The sequence below is a fragment of the Nicotiana attenuata genome, chromosome 10, assembly GCF_001879085.1.
Source record: "Nicotiana attenuata strain UT chromosome 10, NIATTr2, whole genome shotgun sequence".
Classification (NCBI taxonomy): domain Eukaryota; kingdom Viridiplantae; phylum Streptophyta; class Magnoliopsida; order Solanales; family Solanaceae; genus Nicotiana; species Nicotiana attenuata.
This window is the reverse complement of record NC_031998.1, coordinates 32,371,842-32,383,157: the sequence shown is the minus strand read 5'-3', so window position 1 is coordinate 32,383,157 and position 11,316 is coordinate 32,371,842. Positions and strand designations below refer to the sequence as shown.

The window sequence follows — 11,316 nt, the reverse complement described above, 5'->3', positions numbered from 1 at the left end:
AAAACACGTCTGAATGACCTGAAATTTTGCACACACATCTCGAATGACCTGACGGAGCTACTGCAACTTTCGGCATTCCAATCCGACCCTCGGATCAAAAACTCACCATCGGGCCGGAAACATCAAAAATTCAAACTTCGGCATTTCAAGCCTAAATGAGCTACGGACTTCCAAAATACATTCCGAACACGCTCCCAATCCCGAAATCACCTAACGGAACCATCAAGTTTCCATTTCAAGGTCATCTTCACACTGTTCCGACTACGGACCACTTTTCAACACTTAAGCTCTCATTTAGGGACTAAGCGTCCCAAAACTCTTCGAAACCCAACACCGAACGTCCCAGCAAACCAAAATAGTATAGTGAACTTAGGGGAAACAGTTAATAGGGGATCAGGGCGTTAATTCTTAAGACGACCGGCCGGGTCGTCACATCCTCCTACACTTAAACATTCGTTCATCCTCGAACGGGCATAGAGAACATACCTGAAGTAGTGAAAAGATGAGGGTAACTGCTGCGCATATCCTGCTCGGTCTCCCAGGTCGCCTCCTCGGCCGGCTGACCCTGCCATTGAACCTTCACTGAAGCTATGTTCTTTGACCTCAACATTCTGATCTGCCTGTCCAATATAGCCACAGGCTTCCCAACATAGGATAGATCCTTGTCCAACTGGACCGAACTGAAATCCAACTCGTGCGACGGATCACCGTGATACCTCCGGAGCATCGAAACATGAAACACCGGATGAACTCCGGCCAAACTGGGAGGTAAGGCGAGATCATAGGCAACCTCCCCAACTCGCCTCAAGATCTCAAAGGGGCCAATAAACCTTGGACTCAACTTCCCTTTTTTCCCAAACCTCATGACGCCTTTCATAGGCGAAACTCGAAGCAAAACCCGCTCACCAACCATATATGAAACATCACGAACCTTCCTGTCCGCGTAACTCTTCTATCTGGACTGGGCTGTACGGAGTCTATCCTGAATCATCTTAACCTTCTCCACTGCGTCCTGAACCAACTCTGTGCCCAATAGCCTGGCCTCACCCGGCTCAAACCAGCCCACTGAAGATCTACACCTCCTACCATATAAAACCTCATACGGCGCCATCTGAATGCTGGACTGATAACTATTGTTGTAAGCAAACTCCGCCAATGGAAAGAAATGATCCCAAGACCCTCCAAACTCAATCACACACGCACGGAGCATATCCTCAAGAATCTGAATAGTGCGCTCGGACTGTCCGTCTGTCTGGGGGTGAAATGTTGTGCTTAACTCCACCCGAGTGCCTAGCTCCTGCTGCAAGGCTCTCCAGAACCGCGATGTATACTGGGTACCTCTGTCCGAAATAATAGAAACTGGAATACCATGCAGACAGACGATCTCCCGGATATAAATCTCCGCCAACTGCTCCGATGAATAAGTGGTACACACAGGAATGAAATGAGAGGACTTGGTCAGCCGATCCATAATGACCCAAATGGCATCAAACTTCTTCAGGGTCCGTGGGAGTCCAGATACAAAGTCCATGGTGATGCGCTCCCATTTCCACTCCGGAATCTCTATCTGCTGAAGCAACCTACCCGGGCGCTGGTGCTCATACTTCACCTGCTGGCAGTTGAGGCATCTAGACACATAACCGACTATATCTTTCTTCATCCGCCTCCACCAATAGTGCTGCCTCAAGTCCTGATACATCTTCGCGGCACCCGGATGGATGGAATACCGCGAACTATGGGCCTCTGCTAGAATCAACTCTCGAATACCATCAACATTGGGCACACAAAGCCGGCCCTGCATCCTTAATACCCCGTCATCTCCGATGGTCACATATCTGGCAAACTCCCCAAACTCTCCGCCCGACGACTCAAGGCATCCGCCACCACATTGGCCTTGCCCGAATGATACAGGATAGTGATATCATAATCCCTCAGCAACTCTAACCACCTCCTCTAATGCATATTTAGATCCTTTTGCTTGAGTAAGTGCTGCAAGCTCCGATGGTCAGTATAGATCTCACAACGCACGCCGTACAAATAATGATGCCAGATCTTCAAGGCATGAACAATGGCAGCTAACTCAAGGTCGTGGACAGGGTAATTCTTTTCATGTATCTTCAACTGTCTGGACGCGTAGGCAATCACCCTACCGTCCTGCATCAACACCGCTCCAAGGCTAACTCTCGAGGCATCACAATAGACGGTATAAGACCCTGAACCGGTAGGCAACATCAAAATTAGGGCTGTAGTCAAAGTTGTCTTGAGCTTCTGAAAGCTCGCCTCACACTCCTCTGTCCACTGAAATTGGGCACCCTTCTGGGTCAATCTAGTCATAGGGGCCGCAATCGATGAAAATCCCTCCACGAAGCAATGGTAGTAGCCCGCCAAACCAAGAAAACTGCGAATCTCTGTAGCTGAGGATGGCCTGGGCCAACTCTATACGGCCTCTATCTTCCCCGGATCCACCCGAATACCCTCGCTCGAAATCACGTGGCCTAAGAATGCCACAGAACTCAGCCAAAACTCACATTTTGAGAACTTTGCATATAACTTCTTCTCCCTCAAGGTCTGAAGCACAGTCCTCAGGTGCTGCTCATGGTCTTCTCGACTCCAGGAATACACCAGAATATCATCAATAAAAACAATAACGAACGAGTCAAGATATGGTCTGAACACACTGTGCATCAAATGCATGAAAGCTGTTGGGGCATTAGTCAGCCAAAATGACATAACAAGGAACTCGTAATGACCATACCAAGTCCTGAAGGCAGTCCTCGGAATATCTGGCTCCCGAATCTTCAACTGATGGTACCCTGAGCGCAAGTCAATCTTAGAAAACACCTGTGCGCCCTGAAGCTGGTCAAACAGATCATCAATATGAGGCAAAGGATAACGGTTCTTCACTGTAACCTTGTTCAGCTGGCGATAATCAATACACATACGCATAGAACCATCCTTCTTCTTCACGAACAAAATAGGAGCACCCCACGGTGAAACACTGGGTCGAATAAAACCCTTACCAAGCAATTCTTGTAACTGATCCTTCAACTCCTTCAACTTAGGAGGAGCCATACGATACGGAGGAATGGAAATGGGCTGAGTGCCCGGCAACAGATCAATGCCAAAATCAATATCTCTATCGGGCGGCATGCCCGGAAGATCAGCTGGAAACACATCGGGATAATCCCGTACCACTGGAACTGAATCAACAGAAGGGGTGTTAACACTGACATCTCTCACATAAGCTAAATACACGACACACCCCTTCTCAACCATACGCTGAGCTTTAAGGAAAGAGATAACTCTACTAGGAGTGTGATCTAAAGTACTACTCCACTTAATACGCGGAATACCTGGCATAGCCAGCATCACGGTCTTGGCGTGACAATCAAGAATAGCAAAATGGGGCGACAACCAGTCCATGCCTAAAATAATGTCAAAATCCACCATACCGAGTAACAATAAATCCGCTCTGGTCTCAAAACCACGAATAGTAACCAAACATGACCGATAGACGCGGTCCACAACAAAAGAATCCCCCACAGGAGTAGAAACATAAACGGGGGCACTCAAAGAATCCCGAGGCACACCCAAATGCGGAGCAAAGTAAGAAGACACATAAGAATAAGTAGAGCCCGGATCGAATAGAACCGATGCCTCTCTGTGACAAACCAGTATAATACCTGTAATGACAGAGTCGGAGGCAACAGCCTCGGTACGAGCAGGAATAGCATAATATCTGGCTCGGCCCCTCTCTCGAGGGCGACCTCTATCTCCCCGACCTCCGCCCCTAGCCGGCTGGGCAGGTGGGGTAGCAGCTGGAGCTGTGATCATGGCTTGAGAACTCTGAGGAGCACGCTGTGGCTGAGCAGTCTGTGGGGGTGCACTCCTTCCAAGTCTAGGGCAATCCCTCACCACATGGCGGGTGTCTCCACACTTAAAACAAGCTCTGGGAGGGCGCGGTGGCTGTGACTGGCTCGGGCCAGATCTGCTGGACTGGCCTCTGAAAGCACCCCGCGCAGGAGGCGCGCTAGAAACTGGAGGTGCATAATAAGGCTCCTGGGGTATAGGCGGAGCTGGAGCACTGCTAGCTGCTGGAAGAGCTGAATGAACGGGGCGACCCGCATAACCTCTGCCATAACGACCTGCTGATGGGGTACGGGCACCAGAGTAGTGGCCTGACTCTCGAGACCTCTTGGCCTCCCTCTCCCCTTGCTCCCTGGCGAGCATACCCTCAATCCTCCTAGCAATGCTCACTACCTGCTGATAAGGAATGTCCATCTCCAACTCTCGAGCCATGCTAGATCTGATGGGTGGGATAAGACCCTCAATGAACCTGCGAACTCTCTCCCGAACTGTAGCAACCAAGGCCGGTGCATGCCTGGCCAATCTGGTATAGCGGATAGCATACTCCGAAACGGTCATAGCACCCTGGCGCAAATGCTCAAACTCTGCGCGCCATGCATCCCTGAGACTCTGGGGGACAAACTCTCTCATAAACATATCCGAGAACTGGGTCCAAGTCAGTGAAGCAGCCTCGACTGGACTGTCTATCTCATAAGTGCGCCACCAATCATAGGCGGCTCCCCGAAGCTGAAAAGCAGTGAAGGAAACCCCGCTGGACTCCACTATGCCCATAGTGCGAAGAATACGATGACGCTCCTCTAGAAATCCCAAGGCATCGTCTGATGCTAATCCACTGAACACTGGGGGATTATACTTCTTGAACCTCTCAAGTCTCCGCTGCTCGTCCTCTGAAGCAGCTGACTCGTCCTCGGGCTGAACTGGCGCTGCAGGCGGTGCGGGAATGATCTCGGGAACCTGCTCAACCTGCACTCGCTGCTCAGGAGTGCGGGCGGCGGGAGTCTGTGCTCCTCCCCCGGCCTGGGATGTGGCTGCAGCAAGGGGAAGCAACCCTACCTGAGCCAAGGTGGTGTACATACTCATGAACTGAGCCAAAGTCTCCTGAAAGGCTGGAGTAGTAGTGCCAGTAGTAGGTGTGCCAGGTGCCTGGGCTCTGGCTGGATCTGCTGGTGGTACCTCGGCGGCAGCTTGCGCAGGTGCTCTGGCTGCACCACGTGTGCGTCCTCGACCTCTACCTCGGCCCCGGCCTCTAACGGCTGTAGTAGGGGGCGCGGGTGCCTGATCATCCCAAGTAGCGCGTGTCCTCACCATCTGTGAGAGAATAGAAGACAGAAGCTTAGAACTTGTGATGTTAAAATATCGCACGACAAGCAAATCAATGAAGCAGAAATTTTCTTAACAGTTACATAGCCTCTCGTAGATAAGTATAGACGTCTCCGTACCGATCAGCGAGACTCTAATAAACCGGCCTGTGTTCCGTGACTCCTATGAACCTAGAGCTCTGATACCAACTTATCACNCTCGAGTGGCATGTGTCCTCAACATCTGTGGGAGAATAGAAGGCAGAAGTTTAGAATTGATGTCAAAAATATCGCACGACAAGGAATTCAAATGAAATGAAGATTTTTCCTAAACAGTTACATAGCCTCTCGTAGATAAGTATAGACGTCTCCGTACCGATCAGCGAGACTCTAATAAACCGGCCTGTGTTCCGTGACTCCTATGAACCTAGAGCTCTGATACCAACTTGTCACGACACCAGTTCACCCTCCATGAACATGTCGTGATGGCACCTAGTTCCTACAACTAGGTAAGCCCCTAACAATGTGGAAATTAATATAACTTGCGGAAACATTTAATTAAATTAAGCAAAGCTAGAAGAAAACGGTATATAAGTGCCACTGGGCATATACAACTCAAAAACAGAATGCGGAAGTCTACAATCTCATCCCAAAACCCGAAAACTCACGGGACACACAGGCTAATAGAAATACTGTAAATGCTCTAATCTCCAGAATGTCTACATCAAAAGTATGATAGAATCTAAACACTACAGATAGAATAAGGAAGGAGACTCTTCGATCTGCGGACGCTGTAGATATACCTCGAAGTGTCTGTAGCTCTCCCCGCCTTAAGGACGCTGTAGATATACCTAGAGGTGCATAGTAAGGCTCCTGAGGTGTAGGCGGAGCTGGAGCACTGTCGGCTGCTGGAAGAGCTGAATGAAAAGGGCGACCCGCATAACCTCTGCCATAACGACCTGCTGATGGGGTACGGGCACCAGAGTAGTGACCCGACTCTCGAGACCTCTTGGCCTCCCTCTCCCCTCGCTCCCTGGCGAGCATACCCTTAATCCTCCTAGCAATGCTCACTACCTGCTGATAAGGAATGTCCATCTCCAGCTCTCGAGCCATGCTAGATCTGATAGGTGGAATAAGACCCTCAATGAACCTGCGAACTCTCTCCCGAACTGTAGCAACCAAGGCCGGTGCATGCCTGGCCAATCTGGTATAACGGATAGCATACTCCGAAACAGTCATAGCACCCTAGCGCAAATGCTCAAACTGTGCGCGCCACGCGTCCCTGAGGCTCTGGGGGACAAACTCTCTCATAAACATATCCGAGAACTGGGTCCAAGTCAGTGAAGCAGCCTCGACTGGACTGTCTATCTCATAAGTGCGCCACCAATCATAGGCGGCTCCCTGAAGCTGAAAAGCAGTGAAAGAAACCCCGCTGGACTCCACTATACCCATAGTGCGAAGAATACGATGACACTCCTCTAGAAATCCCAAGGCATCATCTGATGCTAATCCACTGAACACTGGGGGATCATACTTCTTGAACCTCTCAAATCTCCGTTGCTCGTCCTCTGAAGTAGCTGACCCATCCTCGGGCTGAACTGGCGCTGCAGGCGGTGCGGGAATAATCTCGGGAGCCTGCTCAACCTGCACTCGGTGCTCAGGAGTGCAGACGACGGGAGTCTGTGCTCCTCCCCCGGCCTGGGATGTGGCTGGAGCAAGGGGAAGCAACCCGGCCTGAGCCAAGGTGGTGTACATGCTCATGAACTGAGCCAAAGTCTCCTGGAAAGCTGGAGTAGCAGTGGCAGTAGTAGGCATGCCAGGTGCCTGGACTCCGGCTGGATCTGCTGATGCTGCCTCGGCGGCAGCTCGCGCAGGTGCTCTGGCTGCACCACGTGCGCGTCGTCAACCTCTCCCCCGGCCCCGGCCTCTGGCGGCTGCAGTAGGGAGTGCGGCTGTCTGATCATCTCGAGTGGCATGTGTCCTCAACATCTGTGGGAGAATAGAAGGCAGAAGTTTAGAATTGATGTCAAAAATATCGCACGACAAGGAATTCAAATGAAATGAAGATTTTTCCTAAACAGTTACATAGCCTCTCGTAGATAAGTATAGACGTCTCCGTACCGATCAGCGAGACTCTAATAAACCGGCCTGTGTTCCGTGACTCCTATGAACCTAGAGCTCTGATACCAACTTATCACGACACCAGTTCACCCTCCATGAACATGTCGTGATGGCACCTAGTTCCTACAACTAGGTAAGCCCCTAACAATGCGGAAATTGATATAACTTGCGGAAACATTTAATTAAATTAAGCAAAGCTAGAAGAAAACGGTATATAAGTGCCACTGGGCATATACAACTCAAAAACAGAATGCGGAAGTCTACAATCTCATCCCAAAACCCGAAAACTCACGGGACACACAGGCTAATAGAAATACTGTAAATGCTCTAATCTCCAGAATGTCTACATCAAAAGTATGATAGAATCTAAACACTACAGATAGAATAAGGAAGGAGACTCTTCGATCTGCGGACGCTGTAGATATACCTCGAAGTCTCCGTAGCTCTCCCCGCCTTAAGGATAGTGCGCCTGACTGGAGGTACCTGGATCTGCACATGAAAAACATGCGCAAGAAGGGCATGACGTTACACCCCAAGTTTTCATACGTGAGAGTACGTCGTAAGTCTTTGATGTAAGCTCGAAAATGAGATTATATTTGGAAGCAAATAAAGTAAGTTAATCATGTTACCTTGGAGGTTACAAATTATTAAGATCATGAATAACAAGTACCAAAAGGGTTGGAAAGCTTAGTCGCTAAACGAATTGAAGAAAATAGGTTTCGTCGAAAATCGACAAGTTTGGAATGTAATAACATATTCTTTTGGGGAGAGACTAGGGTGATTAACATGATGAGGAGGTTAAGTTATGAGTTATTGTAGTCGTATGATAGTCGTGTGTTATATTTTGAAGTCAAGCGAGTTGTGGAACAAAAGTTGGAAAAAGGTCATCACAAGTTCCATTCATAAATGTGCTGAAAATTAGGTCAAATGTAACTGAGCTTTTCTCCCAATATACTTGGAATTAGAGATGATCTACATATCAAATTGAATATCTACGAGTCTAGTTTCCAATGCATTAAACCGTTTGTCGATACGATATTGGAGTAGAGAGATATTTGCATTTTCGCGAGACAGCGCAGACTGGTAGGTGACAAGTAGGTGCATCACCTACTTGCCAAAATGAGAGGACTTAATTAAAAGCTCCAAAGTCGGCCAAGAGGGGTCTTTTAAGGGAATACAAACTGAGTTATTTCACCTGTATTTCAGACCAAGAAAACCTAATTGAACCCCTGCAACTCCTCCCCCAAAATCCCACACAAACCCTAGGGTATTCCGGGTGTTACGACGCGATTCTAGTGCTGAAAAGTCCGGACAGCATGCTAGTTTCTCTTTCTCCTTCTTGTATCCGTGTTGAGGAACTTATTTTTGATGAAAAAGGACCAGGTTCGTGGGTGATACTCAGTACAAGGTAAGTTTATGCTTCTCCTTCCATTATCTATGCGTTTGCGAGTTGTAACTCGATCGTAAAGAATAGACCTAGCTAGTTTCGGAAGAATGGTATGTTGTTTGATCTTGTGCAATGGTTGGCTGGTTGTGAACTTATTTTTAAGTTAAATTCATGGCTGGTTTATTGTATAAGAGGTGTAATGATGTACTTTTGGTTGTAATTCTCAATTTGAAATAAAAGACAAGTCGAAACATGTTTAAGTAAACCGAAAAATTATGTTTGAGTTGATGAACTTGTGGGACTGTTTTTGGGTTGTTTCGTGTTGGTATTGGGTTGTCTCTTTTACTACTATTTTTATGGAGTTGAGAGGAGGAAGGGTGTGAAGAAACACCACATAATGGCAAGGTTGTTTGTTGGTCGTTCATCGTAACATTTTCGGATTGTTTGACACTATTATGGTTGTCGTGTTGTGTATGAAGTGATAGGGGTATGTTGGGCTGTTTGTGATTGTTTTGACTAGTGTGAAGTCATATAGGGGAGGTGCTGTCCATTTCATTGTAAAATAGATTGTGGTTGATACATAATAGTTACGACGCTTAAACGATAACGAGAGTGTCATTTCTCTTATTGTAGACTAAGGAGCCGTGAAATTGCATAGCTTGAGGTTGGGAAGAATATACAAGGTATGTTAAGGCTCTTCCTTCATTCTTTTGGCATGATCTAAAGTGAAACGAACATAAACGATACGCTATTTCATAATGAATCTACTCCTAGCAACTGAGGTTGTCCATGTTATTCTTTCCTTACAAAGTTATTCCAAGAAAGTGTATATGATCCATAAGTCCTAGTGAAGTTCATATTGATGGTATGATGTCCATAATGTTAATCGATGGTGCAACGACCTTATGTCACTCCAAAAGGTTTAGAACGTGACTCCATGAGTCCAGCATGAATTATATATATGTATCTATTTTACTCTACCGAGCCGCTATATAGTCGGCCGGGTACGACACCTATTGTGCAACCACTGATCAGTTGGGTTTACCGAGCTCCACGTGGCCGGGTACGTTTTTACCGAGTCCTCTTTGAGGCCGGGTATGATATGATGATGATGATGCCCACAAAGGCGTATGTTTTTAAAAGTTTATGTATATATATGTATTATGCATTTCATGTCAGTAGCCCCCAGAGGCACTCAGATGTTACATGTTGTATCTCCTCTATCTCTCTTTACATTACTGTTCTTATTTATGCTTTCCTGCCTTACATACTCGGTACTTTATTCGTACTGACGTCCCTTTTGCCTGGGGACGCTGCGTTTCATGCCCGCAGGTCCCGATAGACAGGTTGACATTCCTCCTAGTAGGCTATCAGCTCAGCGAAGGTGTTGGTGTACTCCACTTGCTCCGGAGTTGCCTATTTGGTCAGTATGCTTTGGATATGTATTGATTGGTATGGTGGGGCCCTGTCCCGACCTTTATGATATTAGGTACTCTTAGAGGCTTGTAGACAGATGTCAGGTGTATGGATACTTGTATGGCCTTTTCGGCTTATGTTTTGAGTTTACAAATGGCCATGTCGGCCTTATAGGCCCGTATGTCACATGTATAAGTTTGCATATCATGGTGGGTCGTCAGATGTTGAGTATTCCCCTATGTTTCATTCTTGTTATCTCATGACGAGTTTTCTAGCTCATTTACCATGATAGTATGATAAGAAAGATATGTTATGTTGGTACTCGGTTGAGTAAGGCACCGGGTGCTCGTCGCGGCCCATCCGGTTTGGGTCGTGACACATGAGTACACCACAGTAGTACTCAGTAAGTGCCAAGCCTAACCTCGGTTGGGTAGTGACGAGGAAGGTGAGGGCCCTACTGAGATAAAATATAATAATAATTAACAGTATGAAAAACTGACAGTAATAATGAGTACAGCAGTGAGATAAGACAGGTTAAACAAGGCAATAACAACTACACAAAGAACAGAATAAACACGGAATATGTACAGCTCAATACCAGTGATAACAATGAAGATCTCCTAGGATACCGTCCTGTAGTCCTTTTCTCAACTGTCCAGTGGATCTCCCGGGATACCGTCCCGTAGTCCATCACATATGTAAATCCGAAAGATCTCCCGGGATACCGTCCCGTAGTCCAACCATCAATATGCAGGGAGATCTATCGGGAATCTAACCCGCAGTCCCAAAGTAAAAGTGCAGGGGGATCTACCGGGAATCGAACCTGTAGTCCCAAAGTAAAAAAAAAAAGGGAAGCTACAGGAATCCCACATCCGTAGTCCCAATATAAATGCGGCAATCACAACCAGAAGATACACAGAAATGAAGTACAAAAGACAAGCAACAAGTGGTACTGGCCTAGCATGCTTCACGTAGTACAGTCAAGGCAACTTAAGCAATTAGGCAAGTTAAATCAATTAAACATGCTTCCCTATTCTAGCACAGGTTGTAATTGCAAGTAGAATAAAGCAAATATGAAAGAACTCAATTTCAATATCTTAAGTAAAATTGGATTTTTAACAATTGGCTCAAGTACGCGCTCGTCACCTCGCGTACAAGGCACTCGAAATACCAAATAACAAATCCTAAGGGGAGAGGTCCCCCACACAAGGTTAGACAAGCCACGTA

At 47.2% G+C, this 11,316-nt stretch overlaps 1 protein-coding gene across 1 annotated transcript; it reads right to left on the bottom strand.

Annotated features, from left to right (window-relative positions):
* Positions 2,521 to 2,940, bottom strand: LOC109233958 (RNA-directed DNA polymerase homolog; the record flags this gene model as incomplete). Its single annotated transcript, XM_019399799.1, has 1 exon — positions 2,521 to 2,940. A coding segment is annotated over exon 1 (420 nt), but the record flags the coding sequence as incomplete, so codon positions are not given.